The 15,817-nt window shown below is 51.5% G+C and overlaps 5 protein-coding genes across 5 annotated transcripts; 2 read left to right on the forward strand and 3 right to left on the reverse strand.

Moving 5' to 3' along the window:
* Nucleotides 1-4,278: 4,278 nt before the first annotated feature.
* Nucleotides 4,279-6,049, reverse strand: PV06_09974 (uncharacterized protein; the record flags this gene model as incomplete). The annotated part of the gene is made up of 6 exons (XM_016411460.1): nucleotides 4,279-4,824; nucleotides 4,896-5,025; nucleotides 5,084-5,237; nucleotides 5,277-5,549; nucleotides 5,613-5,903; nucleotides 5,953-6,049. 6 exons carry the CDS (start codon nucleotides 6,047-6,049, stop codon nucleotides 4,279-4,281), a joined length of 1,491 nt encoding a protein of 496 aa, XP_016258214.1.
* A 711-nt stretch (nucleotides 6,050-6,760) lies between these two features.
* PV06_09975 (uncharacterized protein) lies at nucleotides 6,761-9,026 on the forward strand. Its single transcript, XM_016411461.1, has 3 exons — nucleotides 6,761-7,039; nucleotides 7,100-7,761; nucleotides 7,855-9,026. Exons 1-3 carry the CDS (start codon nucleotides 6,807-6,809, stop codon nucleotides 8,877-8,879), a joined length of 1,920 nt encoding a protein of 639 aa, XP_016258215.1. The 5' UTR covers nucleotides 6,761-6,806; the 3' UTR covers nucleotides 8,880-9,026.
* Nucleotides 8,894-10,929, reverse strand: PV06_09976 (phosphonoacetate hydrolase; the record flags this gene model as incomplete). Its single annotated transcript, XM_016411462.1, has 3 exons — nucleotides 8,894-10,137; nucleotides 10,226-10,385; nucleotides 10,501-10,929. The coding sequence occupies 3 exons, from the start codon at nucleotides 10,927-10,929 to the stop codon at nucleotides 8,894-8,896; spliced, it is 1,833 nt and encodes a 610-aa protein (XP_016258216.1).
* A 1,875-nt stretch (nucleotides 10,930-12,804) lies between these two features.
* On the forward strand, nucleotides 12,805-13,901 carry PV06_09977 (uncharacterized protein). The gene is made up of 4 exons (XM_016411463.1): nucleotides 12,805-13,099; nucleotides 13,153-13,313; nucleotides 13,364-13,492; nucleotides 13,548-13,901. Exons 1-4 carry the CDS (start codon nucleotides 13,014-13,016, stop codon nucleotides 13,754-13,756), a joined length of 585 nt encoding a protein of 194 aa, XP_016258217.1. The 5' UTR covers nucleotides 12,805-13,013; the 3' UTR covers nucleotides 13,757-13,901.
* PV06_09978 (uncharacterized protein) lies at nucleotides 13,872-15,488 on the reverse strand (the record flags this gene model as incomplete). The annotated part of the gene is made up of 1 exon (XM_016411464.1): nucleotides 13,872-15,488. One exon carries the CDS (start codon nucleotides 15,486-15,488, stop codon nucleotides 13,872-13,874), a length of 1,617 nt encoding a protein of 538 aa, XP_016258218.1.
* Between the last annotated feature and the right edge of the window lie 329 nt (nucleotides 15,489-15,817).

A 15,817-nucleotide genomic window follows, 5' to 3' on the forward strand; every position in this document is an offset into this window, starting at 1 on the left:
TCTACTCTTTACTCCTTACCACACAATCGAAGACCTCAGTAGGTTCATCCACGCCCATTTCGCCATAATAACAAACTCATTCCACTGTATGCAATGCCAAGACTACACGGGGTGAGGATACACCACGTCCAGGAGATTTCCTCAAAATTGTCAACTTGAAGAGACTCGTGTTCGAAGGATTGATCGACAGACAGAAGGTCTGGCTGGTAAATTGCAAATTAGACGAAGTAGAAGCTGGTATTAATCCTATAAGCTGCTCTAGCTGTTCCTCAAGCTATTCAATGGAAGGTGAAGGAAAAACCTCTCCTGTCCATAGGATGGACCCGATGTCCTTCAGCGAATACGTGAATCATACTTGGTTCTCTCAGGCTTAGACCTATTAGCCGACCCGCCCGCAATCTGGGACTGAGTCACGCCCATTTATAGGATCGCCAGCCATTTCGAATGTTAGCCCTTTCATGTCGTGTTGGCTCTTGTTTGCCGCAGTCGGAATGCCGCTAGTATGCGAGTCGCGCACTGCAGAACAAGCTGAGGAAAGGCCTCTCCGATCGACTCGCGTGAAACCCTTCTTCAGGTCGTTAAATGTGACAAGAGGCCCGGAGTCTGTACACTCCATCACTTTGATAGCGTTATTGTTGCCGAAAGCTTGTTGAGTCGTTTAACCTTGAGCCGACCGGGATTTGTCCAGGTTCAAGTGGCGTCTCCAACACCACGCCAATGCAGTGACCATGTAAAGGAGGTAGTGCAGTTGGACTACCATACGACGAGTGGATCATGCGAACGAGGGTGGATGAAGTCGATGGGTCGCTGAGTATTCGATACGTACCCGACCAGCAGTATCAGGCTCTTTCGGGACTTCAAAATAGCCACAGCCTATTCATGGAAGATACCTATTCTAAGGCAATGCAGCCAGGCATTTGTCTGAAACTCGCCTAAGGGATGAAAATGGAAATATATCGCAGCAAGCAAAAATCTGGTCTTTGTCTTGTTCCCGCACTCAGATGGTAGTATCTCGACACGGCCTGGACGCCGCGCTATAGTATCTGCTCATCAAGGAGGCTGTCCACTAGGAGAGGGTTGTCACTTCTAGCATTCATATCTCTCAGCTTCAGGTGCGAATCTCGAAAGGGCATTTCGTAGTGAATTTGCTATAGTACACATGCAGGTTTGCTCACACCAAATGCATTGTCAGCCAGCCAATTTCGGCTGTCGAGAAGGTCCGGTCAGCTGAATACCATTATTTCCATCCCTTCGTCATACAAGTATCACCGCTGTCATGTAGCCCGATGCAGAGTAACCTTGTTGGCGAAAGGAGGGAATCGGCCTCAAGCACGCTGGTGCTTCCCCACGTGTCCCCTAGGTACATATGACCAGACAGAGAGGGAAGACTTGCCGTCCGGTCAACGTGGACCGGAGAGTAGTGGTGAGATGCACCAGAACCTCTGCAAGGCCGGACTGACGTGCTTACAGTTCTTTACTTATTTAGTTATTAGTCCAGGAAGCTTAGGTGAGCTTGACTTGACTTAGCGCCACAAAAGTCTTCCTAGAATATCATGGTGGGTGGCCTCGCTCTACCAAACGACCAGGGCCTCCCTAGCTATTTTCTTCTCCTGCCGTTTGTTATTCTGACACCTATTCATACTCTACGGGGTAATTCAAGCCTTGCAATTCTCTGCCGGCCTGGGTGTCTCCTTTTAAACGATGGAGCCTTGATTGAGCTTGCGAAGGCTCACCAGCTATGATCGGATGTCCTCATGAGACCCGAACATTCACGCGAGTCGACAGAGCCTGCGGTCTTCGTTTTAATTGGCCCTCAAACAGCTTAGACGGACCGGCCGCTATTTCGATAGTCAATTTTCCCACAGCCGTCTTTGCTGACCGGAAAGTGGATTGCGGAGACGCAGAACGAAGAACCGTGCCATGTGGCGTTCGTTCATGCAGACTGCGGCCATCAACAGTCATTATGCGAAGTACAAGCCGCGGCATTGTATCACCAATTGTCGAAGGATCTGCTTCTCGCACAAAAGCGCCAAAGATAGCCAGCATGACTAAACGTGCCGCTCCAGAAAAGCTTCACAGAACGCGCACCGGACCAGCCCATACTCTCGGTGAACATAGAGCTCCGACTATATTGTTCGATCCTTCCAATTACACAGGCTCCTCCGCGAACTCTGATCTACACACGACATTCTCAGAAAGCATGGGCAGCCCTGGGACCAAGGCCTGAAATACAATCAAACACTGTCGTTCCCTAGGATAGACACGCCGACCAATTTGATCCATCAGGCACGTCAGCATGCGCCACTCAAACTATCAATATCTCACTGTTGCTCAAGCTGCTCAAGGTAGGTCTACGGGTAAAGCATATAATGCGGCCGATGTTTGCTCCCAGCGAAACATCTTCATCACTCAATCTTCATCTCCTTTGGACATTCTTTTTTCAAGCTTCCTAATAATTGGTTAAGCCATTCTTTACCAACTTGTTACATTCGTTTGACAAGTCTACTAACATCTTACTCGCCATCATCTAATACCTACCTACCCTTTTGCAAAGATCAAAAAGATCCATAATGCATTTTTCATCCGCCATCCTGGTAGGCGCTGCCTTGTTGTCAGCTGCAAATGCCATTCCTGTCGCTTCATCCGGCTGGGGTGAATGGGAGGGACAAGGCAGCGGCAACGGCGGTGGCTATGGCCCAGGGAGTTCCCAACCCAGCGGCGCACCCGCACCACCACCGGCCGGTCCACCTGCACCCCTCAAGTCAGGAAACCCGTTCAGTTTCCCTCTTTCCAATGGCTTCCCCAACCTGAGCCCCGACGAGCTCAACGCCACCGAGATCCAAGCCCACGGCACTGAACCCAACGGCGGGGCCCCCACGGGTCTCGCCGCCGACGACCTGACCAGCTTCAGGCTCATCGCGTTCAACGAGATCTTCGAAGTCGCCTTCTTCACCGACCTCTTGTTCAACATCACGACCAACGTCCCCGGCTTCACCATCGACGACCACAACACGCGTCAGCTCGTCATCAACGCCATCACGGCCATCCAGGCCCAGGAGGAGCTGCACGCCGACAACGCCAACAAGATCCTCATGGCCAACGGCGCCGACCCCATCCAGCCGTGCCAGTACAAGTTCCCCTCGGCCACGCTCGACGACGCCCTCGCCTTCGCCAAGACCTTTACTGATGTCGTCCTGGGCACCCTCCAGGACGTCCAGCTGCACCTGGCCCAGAACAACGACGACGGCGTCGTGCCGGTGATCGGGTCCGTCATCGGCCAAGAGGGCGAACAGACGGGATTCTTCCGCTTCTTCGCCGGCCTCACCCCGAGCGAGCTGCCCTTCCTGACCCGCTCGAGCCGCGAGTTCGCCTTCAGCGTCCTCAACCAGGCCGTCGTCGTCCCCGGCACCTGCCCCAACGAGAACCAGATCGACCTCCCCATCTTCCTGCCCCTGACCGTCAACACCAGCCCCATCGAACCCAAGGACCAGACCCTCTCGTTCAGCGTCCCCGTCGACAAGTCAAGCCCTCCTGCCGGCTTGAGCCTCGTCTACATCAACAGCCAAAACGTCCCCATCGTCGAGAAGGTCGAGAACGCCCAAGTCTCCAATGGCATGGCCACGTTCGAAGCCTTCTTTCCCTATACCGAGAACCTGCTCAACGGTTTGACCATTGCCGCGTTGACGAACAGCTCTGGCCCCTTTACCAGTGCCGAGGATGTGGCCAAGGTCACCATCGCCGGCCCCTGACTCATTGAGATCATGTAAAGTGACTTGGACCGGATCATGGATGAAACCCGCAATAAGAGATTTACCCGTAAAGGAGAAGAAAAAGAACACTGGAGAAAGATTACGCGAGGTACAGGCCTCAGGACACACAAGTCTCAGGATATGGATGACATTATTGGGTTTCGGTTCGAGGGACACTATATTACTTTACAACGGTGCTTTTTAGTGTAATGTTCTTTGATTAAAGTTAATCAATTTCACATTCGTTTCAAATGGTAGGTCAAGGACTGAAAAGGATAAAATAGAATCGAAATTTTGTCTCGGTCCTAAATCTTTGGATTTTGAGCCGGAGAAGCATTGCCGGTTACTTGGATGGCTCTTTTTCCCCGGCAAAAGATAACAACCCTAGAACGCGTATTATCCAAATCAATATTCGACACTGATGTCCAAAAAGAATGACGTCCCCATCTAATTCGTAAGAGGGCATGATACCTCCACCATCCTCCCACCTCAGTCGAAAGCGCTTTACTTGGCCAGTCACAGGTCGTCCTCATGCTTCTGCAGATTTGGAAAAGACTTGGTCGCGTCCTTCCAACTCGGGAGAAGAGTCGGAGGAGCTTGTGGTTTGCCCGCTCTTATCATCCTCCCCGTATAGGATTCCACGTTCGATTTCGTCGATCGAACGACCTTTGGTTTCTGGAATCAACAAGGTCACGGCTGCACACAAGGCCATGATGCCGGCGAGGAAACCCAAGACACCGGGAAGACCGATGGCGTCCGTCAATGAACCAAACGCGAAAGATGTGACGATGGCCCCGACCTTTCCTGACGCAGCGGCGATACCATGAGCGGTACCCCGGACGCGGGTGGGAAAAACCTCGACAGGCAACAAAAAGGTTGACACGTTGGGGCCCATGTTAAGAACAAGCTGAGAGAGAGTAAAAATGGTGACGAGCCCGCCGGTAGAAGTGTGGTGGGATACCCCCGCCCAGATGGCGTAGAGAATGACGACTCCCACACTGCACCAGAATTGTTGACTTACTCTCCCGACTAGGTCGGGGAGGAAGATGCCAATGTAGAATCCGGGAAGGTACCCCTTGACGACCGGGCTTGTCAGCTGGAAACGTACATGTACCGATGTGTGGAAGTGGAGACTAGGGTACTTACAGCAGAAGAGACGATAATGTTACCGACGGCCGTGTTCCACAGAGTACCCCACGGCGTGTCGGCTTTACCATAACCAATCTTTGACAGTACAATAGATTGGTTTAGGTTGATACCGTAGAATGCAATGTCACTACCAAAAAGTCAATACATAAATATATCTGATGCTCTTCGGGAAAAGAAAAACTCACAAGAGGAACCAAGCTGCGCTGACACCAAACAACACTTTGGCGTGTTTCCATTCGGAAAAGTAAACTCTGAAATCTCGCCATTGCTGATGAAGACCACGCTGGCCATTATGTTTCAGAGATGTCTCTGTAGCAACATCTATAGGATCATCAGCAACTGGACATTCCCAGCACGCAGGTTAGATTTGTGACATACATTTTTCATACGGCTTGCTTTCAGGCATCGTCAAGCGAAAGTATAAAGTGCAGATGAGAGGTATGAGGCCAATGCCGAAGAGCAATCGCCAGACCCATTGAAGGTGGTGAATATTGTCGTTGACAGAAGACTTGAACGCAGCCAGGAGCACCAGGTAGACGATGCTTGAAGTCATACTTCCGAGACCGATGGAGGAAAAGATTGTCGCCACGAGTTTCGCACGGGAGCCCATGGGAGTGTGTTCGGCAGAGAGGGAAGAGGTCATTGGATAATCTGGGAACGCTCATCAGCCAGCTGCCTTCTTTTTAGCCGTTTCGCCAACGACGAGGATCTTACCTCCTCCGATACCGAATCCGGTGACGATACGGAAAACAGTCATCCACGCAAGTACGCTTTGGTGAGAAATGTGCCCCCATGGCATGAGAATGACCATCAGAGTACCAAAGATTGTGAACATGAGTTCTTTTCCATAGATCCTGTGGCGGCCCAGAGCGTCACCAAAGATCCCAAAGCCGACTTGACCACAGACCATGCCGATGGCGAGGCCAGACTTGATGAGATCCCCAGATATGGTGGGGATCGTGTTCTTCTTGTCATCGAAGTAGAGGTAGCCTATCATTGGGACGACTAGGGTGGGTTAGAAAAATATCTGCTATAGAGGCGATGGAAGTCTCACCAAGTCCAATGCTAATGTTCAAGTACCCATCACCAAAAAGGCCAACACCAGCAACGATCAAGAACTTGATATTGGAGAAGTACGATGAAGTACGCATGGTGCCGGTGATCTGAGGTGCACTATGTCAAGCAACGGACTGTGTGGTTTGTTGTCTGCAGGAGATGATGGCTGGACTCGACTTCGACTCTGCTGAAGTGCCGTGTCGAAATTGAACTTTCTCAGGCTCGACTGGCTCTAGATATACCAAACTCCTGATCATACAGGGGGCTCATTCAGCCTTGTTCGACCTCGGGCCAAGCCCCGTCGCGGCATGATGATATATCGAGATGGAAGATGAACTGATATGTGAACACGGAGAGACCAAAACGAATGGAGCTTTCGAGGCCCAACACGTGCATGAGTTGTCGACTAGGCGAGACCATTGAGATGATGGAAGGTAGAACGTGAGAAATCGAGACGTCTTTTTTCTGCGGCATGAAGCCCGCAGGCCAGACATGGTGGCCTCGTCTGACAGCCATTCTCCATATCGGAGCTCGAGCGATGTCTAGGCAGGGAAAGAAATGGATCAAGCGAGAACAGAGATGGTGCACAGAGTCTTGTTGGTGGCTGGATTTTGTTTCGTGTATCTGAGACAGGGAAAATAATTGTTCCGTTGAGCCAATCGGCATCGGGTCATTCGCACGTGGATGGCAGGAATTATTGCTGGTGATTGGCCAGAATCCCACGACCGACATTATCACGATCACATCAATCCGACGCCACGAGTAACTCCGAAGCCATTCCATCTTTCATAGAGACCATGGCTGTCATCACCTTCTCGTGCGCTTACATCTAGGTCTGTCCTCCGGATCGCAATGGATGCCGACATAGAGGTCGGCTCGTCCGCCGCACAGGCTTTGCGGGAGTCCTTTGGTGATCGAAAACCCATCGATATCAGCCGGAAAATCACTGCCTGTGTGGCCTGCCGGAAACAGAAAATCAAATGTCACATGACAGACGGGACACCGCCGTGTACGCGATGTAGGAAGAGAGGATTGTCTTGCGTGGTGAATCGAAGCCTACAGATGCTCTTGGAGGGCGACGTGGCGTAAGTGAAACACTTTCTTGGGGACAATTCGATCCCAAACTGACATTTACGTTCCAAAAGCTGGAAGGCCAACATCGAGCAGAAGCTACGACAACTGGAGGACAACATCGGCAGACTCAACCGACAATGCAATGTTTCTGGGTCGACCAGTTCGACGTACGTTAGTCCTCAGGAAAACAATACCCCGGCTCAAATCCAGTCAACAACTTCGGGAGGAGTCATGGCAGCCCCGACACAGCATCACCATCCACAGGAGAAGCAACAAAACGAGCAAGGCTGGGAAGTTGTGATGGACTTGAACAGAGGCCCCGGGGTCGTTCCCGCGTCGGTGGTCTCTGAGGTTTCTGACGCTTCGCCGAGTGCCTTCCGGAGCCAAATGGCTGGTGATTTCGACATCATAGATTGCGGGGTCATCAGCATGGTCGATGCCGAGTCCTTCTTTACGCTATACTATCAACGCCTGGATCATTTCCTTTACAGAATTTTGGACGAGCATGACTCATTGTCGAGTGTCAGGAAGAGCTCACCTCTTCTCACTGCCGCAATCTGTGCAGTCGGAGCTCTTCATACGCCCTCCTCGCACTATCAAGCATGCTACCAACACTTTGTCAATTTGGCTTCGACGAGGATGTTCTCCAAGAGGAACAACCATGATGACGTGAGGGCTCTCTGCATCGGTGCTTTTTGGTTGAGTGACATCTCGTGGACGTTGGTTGGCACAGGTAGGCGACAGTCATCCCCCACCCTCCCGCTTCACCTGGCACATGCCCTTACCGTATGGCTTTTGCTGACTGATTGATGCGATCATGGTACAGCCGCCCGTCTTGCTGGAGAACTGAACCTACACCGATGTATACCCAAAGCGCCGCATGAGAAAAAGGCTTGCTACCTCCGCACCCGCCTTTACTACCTCGTCTTTGTTTGCGATCATCACTTCTCGATCACGTACGGGAGGCCACCATTGACCCGCGACTTCAGCTCTGTCACTCCGCCCAGCGAATTTCTCAAATCCGAATTTGCCACCGAGGAAGACTCTCGACTTGTCAGCCAGGTCGAAGTCTGGACCATCACCACTCGCGTCTTTGACCAGTTCAGTCTTGACCCGGAAGCTCACTTGTCCGAGCAATTGACCCCTCACATTCGCAGACTGAGTATCGCCTTGGACACGTGGAGAGCGGACTGGCAGGAACGGTTTGGCTACAACTCTTCGGTCGGGAACTATCCACGGAAAGGAGTGGGTTTACATTATCACTTTGCAAAACTATATCTCTGTTCCCACGTGTTCCGGCGGGCCCCTTCTCCCAACGACGAACAAGTCCAACTTGACTCGGACCTGGAAGAGTTTGCAAACATGGCCATTCATTCTGCAACATCAATCCTGGCCGTGATCGTCGCAGATCAGGAAATACAGTCCTACCTCCAAGGACTGCCTGCCTATTTCGACACCATGATCGCATTTGCATTTGTTTTCCTATTAAAAGTCACCATCAAAAACCCCCTGAGTCTCAGAATCGACAAAGAACCCATCATGGAGACCCTGGACAGCCTGGTAAAAGTGCTAAAGAACATTACAGCAAGCATGCACCCTCGCCATTTGTTGACCAGTATCGCGAGCAGCATGCAAAAGCTTCTGGAGCGCTTCTCACACCGGCCTCCTATACCAGAAGGAGATGTTTCAGCACAGCCTGTGGTTCCTTCCGGCCCCTCCGTTTCCTTCGATCCAGACACCCAATGGTTGAGTCCAACGGACGCGATGTTTCTTGAGAATTACGACTTTTTGTACTCTCCTGGCGCTGAATTCAACTTCGATCTAGACTTGAACGCAATGCAGACACATTGAGCTTTGCAAACAGCTCAGTAGTTCAGAAGGACGTCGAAGATGTCGTAGTTGTGCCACTGTCGATCACCAGTCTGGTCCTTGGTTGGCAAAGACCTCAGCAGGGGAATTTGTTGCTCAGAAAGGCCGCCGTGCGATCGGAGTCGATGACCTTTGAGGTTTGCAAAGTCGTGCTCCTCCTGCCGGCTGCCAATCACGGCATTCTTCACCGAAACAACGACCATGTCGCCTTCACGATCCAGGGGCATCTCAAATTGATCGGCTGCCGCCTTGCCGTCGAGGGCAACCATGACCTGCGAGAAGGTCCTGGTGAATTCAAGGACTTCCTCAATTGGCACAGTTGCTTTCGGATTCAAATGCACCCGCACGAAGGATCCGAGCGCGCCGTGATGTTTCACAAAGGGGTCGGTGATGGGACAAATGACTCTGGCAAAGTCCTTGCCGAATTTGTTGTTCAGCTCGGTTTCCAAGAACAAGACATTGGGAGTGCCATCCTCGTTACACTTGTCGCTCATGCCATGATCACCCGTCACCGCCACCACGGCGCCGAGTTCGATCAGTCTACCGATACATCGATCGATTCCGGACATGAATTCGTTGGCCTCTTTACTTCCAGGAGCGTATTTGTGTTGCACGTAATCCGACAACGTCAGATAGAACAGATCGGCCTTGTCCTCCTCGAGAAGCTTAATTCCTGCTTCGAGCACAAAGAGGGACAAGTCGCCGGAATATTGAGTTGGCGTGGGTCGACCAAGCCACTTCTCAACATCCTCAATGCCGTTGGCTTCTTTGTCGCACTTGTCGGCGTACTGTGCAGAGAAGCACACCGCTCCGGCGTTCTGAAAGTCCAGGCCGTGGTTGATGATTGCTCTCAATTTGTCCTTGGCCGTGACTGCCGCAACACGCACGCCACGATTCGACATTTGCTCGAGGATCGTCGATCCACGGAGCAGGGAATCATCCAGGACCATGTGCTCTTCACGGGTGACCTGGTCTAGAAAGAAGTTGCCGGCAATGCCGTGCTTGGAAGTAGGTGCACCGGTAATGATGGAGACATTGTTCGGGTTGGTGAATGATGGCATGGTACAATTTGCGATTGTCGAGAATCCGGACTTCACCATCGCCGCCATGTTGGGGATGATTCCATCGGAAACGCCCTGTGACAGATATTCCGGGTCGAAACCGTCGATGCATATCGCTACTGTCGGTCGTGTGGGGAGTTTATACGTTCGACCATGAAGTTCGAATGCATTTCGTGATTCTAAGCCATGGTTATTGTTAGTCAGTATTTTCTCAGAGTACACGAAGCATGCGACTTTTGGGAGTAGCAAGGTCTGGGTAGCCCGTACCGAGTAAGCTTTTGGTAGCCATTTGTTCATAGTACTGTAGTGGCAGAGTCTCTTGGTTAGGAACCTTGGCCATATCGTCCCATCTCCGAACGGCGAGTTTGGCCATGAGAAGAGGATCTTTTTCGGCTTCGCGGACTTGCTCCTCGGTGAACGTACCGCCCTGATACAAGCCGTGATGGTTAGTTCACCCTATCAAATTGGAGCATTTTGCTACGGCTGTATCACGCTGTAAGGCAACATATCGAAAACACAAAATCAATGAATTCTAGGCTCACCTGAAACTTCAACGTCGTCTTACTCGACTGACTCAACCCGTCGTAATACTGTTTGTCCACGGCGGTCAGGTACCTTTTCGCCATGACGTGCGCGCCGACCAACTGGCAGATCTTGTCGCTGAACCCGAGGGAGCGGAGATACTTTTCACCCAGGACCTCGTGGGACGAGCGGCCGACGTAGGTGCCGTTGGGGGCGATCATGGCCGGCATCTTGTCGGCGGCTGGGATGAAGCGGCCTATGTCGTGAAGCAAGGCCCCAAGGACGGTTTCATTGTCCGCCCCGGCCTCGACGGCCAGTTGGGCGGATTGAAGGGAGTGTTCGAGTTGTGAGACCGCTTCGCCTATGTAGTCCGTGTGGCCTTGAGCGGTGATGAAGTTGAAGAGGTGTTGGATCGTGGACTCGGCATGACTTTCGATTGAAGATAGCATTTTCACAATACGGTACTTAGTATTCGGTTGAAGGTATTGGTCGTGCACTGCTATGTGTGTAGTGTTGGTGTATATGTTGAATGAAGTTAGAGAGATGTAAAGATCAGAGAATCAAACGGGTGTACACTCGAATATATACAGCTATTATATTCTGATCGATGTGACTGTTTACTCTGAGTCCTCGTTGTTTCTAATGTCTGCCTGGGGCGTGTGAAGCGGATTGTGAGCCGAGAAAGTCGGACAGTGTTGCACAAAACTACATTCAGGTGGGTTCGAGCTCGAGTCGTGACAATCTTTCGCAGGGAAGCCCATTGTGGCCTCTTCCAGTTTCATACTCCACCGGGGTTGACAACATACAAGAACGGGTGTCACCTTGGAGGACTGCCTGGTCGGACGTGAGCCGATGGCATGGTTGATATCGGCACGAATATCGATGTGGTGGTTTCGAGGGATTGTCCAATGGGTGAACGTTGCGGGGTCACGTGTGGTTGCGGCACGAAGCCCGATGGTTTAGGGGACGTCAGTCGGTTGGTTCTACATAAACCACAGAGAGGAAGCGGCGTGAGACACGCTATGATGGTGATCGCGACAAGTGATAGATGTTATCTACCCACTTAAGGTAGATATCAATCGGGCTAGAGTCTTTTGTCAGGTACAAGCCATTCTATACACTCATACCATCCAGATTTCTTGGCAAGTGGTCGACATGAATTCGTTCGTGCCGACTCCGGCTCTTATTGAGCAATACCATCGCGACGGATATTTGTTGCTCCGAGCAGAGGAACACTGTCTTGTCGATCCGAAGGACTTGCAGCAGTGGACGGAACAGGTCAAAGAATGGCCGGCTGCAAAGGGGAAATGGATGCCTTATCATGAGGTGAACGTCAGTGGAGAAAGACAACTGATGAGGACGGAGAACTTTGTCGATTATCATCCCGAGTTCAAAGAGTTGTTGTGTGGCGATGCGATTGCCCAGATATTGAAGAGTATTTCTGGAGATGTAAGTTAATCTACTAACCGCAGAATCCGCATGAGCAGTGCGCCGTCACCGTGTGGATGGAGATAAACAAAAAGACACTGACAATCTCCCGTGCAGGATATGCTCTTGTTCAAGGACAAGATCAATTACAAGCTGCCGTTCGGAAATGGGTTCGCTGCACATCTCGACGCTCCCGCATACGACCACATCGGCAAGATTGAGCATTTGACTGCAAACTTTTCTGTTGGTGAAGCGACACCAGAGAACGGCTGTATTGAGGTTGTTCCGGGATCACATAAAATGGACGTCGAGCTGTCGCATGGTGGCGCCATCTCTCAAGCATGGCAAGATAGCCACGAGTGGACAAAAGTCCCTCTGCATCCAGGTGATGTCCTGTTATTCGGCAGTCATCTTGCTCACCGGAGTGGACCCAATCAAACCAACACCAGTAGAAGTATGATCTATGCGACCTACCATGGGAAGAGTGACGGGGAGAACCTCAGACAGGAATATTACAGACATAGACGGGAGAACTTTCCTCCTGATAATGGTAAGTTGATTACTGTGCATTGATTCTCTTGGCTGACCAACATTTGCAGAGCGGGTCGAGGGTAAGGACTATTCGCAAGGATACAAGACATATGGTTTTGCTGCACCTTTCATGTCGGAGGCGCAGGTCGAACAAGAGAAGACGAGAGTACAACCTGTTCATTAAAGGTGTCTGAGTACGGAATGTTGGATCAAGGAAGGAAAGTCATCGCTAGAAGAATACGAGAACGAGCAGATCTTTGCAGGAAGGTATAGCGATAGTAGACCTCATAGGAAGGTCTGGCGAGACTTGTCCCTCCATCACCTCCGCATCCCGCAATTCACTCATGCATGCATGGTGACACCAATGACTTCTCTTTCAAGCCGTGATCCCTGTCTATCTCGTCTCCCCCTCGCCTCGTTGCTGTGAAGATATCGTCATGACCGGACTCATCATGCTTTACGTCACGTCTTGGTCATAAAGATAGGCAAGACACGACATGATGGATTGTCCCATGCTTTTCGCTTGCGATTGAACCCCGGAGGTGATTTACTTGTCAACCCCCGCCAGCTCACTATGGTCAAAGTAGCAGAGAACCGAGTGGTTGATCTAGACATTTTTCCGGGTGACCCAAAAGCCAATAAACTTTCAGAACAAACACAGTGAGTCCATGGCAAGGATGTGGACGACCACGCTGACTGTCATAACGTTGCAGGACTGCCGTTGCAGGCAAAATTCCTCAAAACCAAGCCAAGGGAATTTCCTCGAACACACAAAGCGCTGTCCAAGCCCTCGGTGGTACAGTCGGCGGCGGGGTCAAAGGAGTGGTTGATACCGTTGGCAACACTGTCGGAACACTTGGTGAGGGCGTAACAGGCAAGCCATAACATCTACTATGCTTGGGATAAGGCTCTAAAGATGCCTAGGGACTGCTCAGGGAGTCGGTGACGGCCTTGGAAGCACAATACAATTTGCCGGAGGAGCTCTGGGCGCCGGCGCCGGAAAGGTAGGAAGCATGTTCTCGAGAAACAAGTCGAGCGAGACTACGAGTAACGGTGAGGACACGTGAGACCGTGCGCAATCTACAAAAGACTAAGTAGGCATCAACAGGAGCTCTCGAGGCTCAAAAGGAGAGATTACAAGTAGCCACAGACAATTCAAAGGACATCGATGCTGACGTACCGAGAACGGTGGAGGAGCACAGTAAGGACGCAATGACTGCGTCCAAAGAAAGAGCTCAAGATGCGAAAGACGGTGCAGGAGGACTTGCAGACAACACTGATGAAAAGGTGAGGGGTGTGTCTTCATCCTCGTCTTGAATGATGGAGGTTGACTGGAAGGGCCTAAACACGATAATTGAGCAATAGTTTTGACATTTCGTTTATCATTTTTCACAGTGTATGTCATCATCTCTCATCAGAAACAAGAGATAGCTTATGAAGATGCAACCTTTTTCCCACCGAACCACGTTTGCAGCACTTTCGCCTGCAACAAGTCGTCTGGTGACCATTTCATATCGAGAACAATGAAATCTGCCTTCTTCCCAGCTTCGAGTGTGCCTGTGATGCTGTCCATGAAGCACGAATACGCCGCTCCATGTGTAGCCGCAGCGAATGCGTTCAGTAACGGCAGGGCAAAATGCTTGTTGACTACTTCGTCATAGGCTGGTTCTCTGGCTGATCGTCTGGTAGTCGCAGTATATATGTTTGGGAAAGGTAGATTCGGGGCGGTAGGAGCATCCGTACCTAGCGCCAGGTGAACCCTCTCGTCCAGGAATTCTCGATACGCAAACGCCCGGCCTCTTCTTTCTTCTCCCAGCAAATTGTTCCACTCCCGCAGTATCGAAGGGTCGGCATGGACCGCCTGAATGGAAGCGGTGATGCCGGCCTCTTGAAGTCTTTTGGCGTCTCCGGGCGAGGTGAGCTCGAGATGCTCAATGCGATGCCTTCGACCACTGGACGCGACCGTCTCGAGCACGTCGATGGCCATTTTGATCGTCGCATCTCCAATGGCATGCAGTGCGCACTGCATTCCCGCGGCGTCTGCCTTTTGAACGACGGCTTTGAGGTGTTCGGCGTTCCAAAGTGGCTCGCAACTGACCCCGTTGGAGGAGTAAGGTTGCAACAACGCAGCGGTACAGGCGTCAATCACACCGTCACCGATCACCTTGATACCAGCGATTCGGAAATCAGGCGAAGTGTCTAGGTTGTACTGCTTCCACAATTCGATCGCTCTATCGACCTGACGGAGACTCTCCTCGTTGGTTTTCGACGGGTATATCAACCAATGCATGGCCAGGCGTATCGTCAGTTCCTCTTGTGACTTGAGTTCGAGCAAGGCTTCCCACGCATTCTCGTCCATGGCCATCTCCACCATGCCCGTGTACCCGGCCGCATTGTACGTCTTGATAGCCTGCCTGATTGACGATTTCTTCTCCTCCATCGAGGCCACCTTGGCAAGGTGAGGCCACACGATGGTGACCGCTGCAGCCTCACTGAGTAATCCCGTGGCATTCCCCTGGTCGTCACGGTGGATTTGCCCGCCCGGCGGATCAGGCATGTCCTTGACGCCCATCTCAGTCAACGCTGCCGAATTGCACCACGTCGAGTGTAGGTCCTTGGAATCGATGAAGATCGGTCGATTGAGCTCGTCCAGTCCGTCCAGGTCACTTGCCAGCGCCTTTGAGTCGGTCATGAAGTGCATCCATTCCTGGCATAGAATTCGGGGCTTGGTGGTGTCTCGCTTCGCTGCGTCCCTGATTGTGACTTGAATGTCCTCGAGGCTTTTGCAGTGATCGAGGCTGATTTTCCCCAATGACGACCCAAACATCAACAAATGCATGTGCCCGTCGACGAAGCCCGGAGCCAATGTACGTTGGTTCATGTCGAGAACTTCGGCGCCATCTTTCTCGGCAGATGCTACTGGAGCGTCAGAGTCCAAACCGACGTGTACGATCACATCGTCTTGTGTAACCATGCAAGAGTGCTTGAGATGGTCAGCGGTGGCAGGACTGCTGGTGAAAATGCGAGCATTCTTGAACACTTTCTTCATTGTACCGTTGGGCTTGTAAATAGTCGATCCTTAGTTCTGAGCTGATCTCAGACACTTCTGCCCACCTACAGGTTTACGAATGCAGGGCTGTACACCTCGTGAGCCTTTGGGTAACGAACAGTAGAATCCAGTCGACATAGGCATCAAGTTATCATACTGTAAAGCCATTGAGACGAAATGCTTAGACCTGCCTAATTACGCCTAGAACACCCAATGACTCGCCCACTGATTCGTCCTTGGCGCCTCGAACCCGCCCAGAAGCAGCCGATGTCGCTTAAACGCTCGAGTTCCGCTGCAGACTGTACTGTAGTTAATCACCATCCTCTTCC

This window comes from Exophiala oligosperma (genome assembly GCF_000835515.1).
Source record: "Exophiala oligosperma strain CBS 72588 unplaced genomic scaffold supercont1.11, whole genome shotgun sequence".
NCBI lineage: Eukaryota > Fungi > Ascomycota > Eurotiomycetes > Chaetothyriales > Herpotrichiellaceae > Exophiala > Exophiala oligosperma.

Excerpts from the sequence above, each read along its gene's own strand:
- PV06_09975 (XM_016411461.1), top strand. The coding sequence starts at position 6,807 with ATGGATGCCGACATAGAGGTCGGCTCGTCCGCCGCACAGGCTTTGCGG. Across the intron at positions 7,040-7,099 it reads CTCTTGGAGGGCGACGTGGC|CTGGAAGGCCAACATCGAGC; the intron begins GTAAGTGAAACA and ends ACGTTCCAAAAG. Across the intron at positions 7,762-7,854 it reads GTGGACGTTGGTTGGCACAG|CCGCCCGTCTTGCTGGAGAA; the intron begins GTAGGCGACAGT and ends ATCATGGTACAG.
- PV06_09977 (XM_016411463.1), top strand. The coding sequence starts at position 13,014 with ATGGTCAAAGTAGCAGAGAACCGAGTGGTTGATCTAGACATTTTTCCG. Across the intron at positions 13,100-13,152 it reads AAACTTTCAGAACAAACACA|GACTGCCGTTGCAGGCAAAA; the intron begins GTGAGTCCATGG and ends ATAACGTTGCAG. Across the intron at positions 13,493-13,547 it reads GAGCGAGACTACGAGTAACG|GAGCTCTCGAGGCTCAAAAG; the intron begins GTGAGGACACGT and ends AGGCATCAACAG.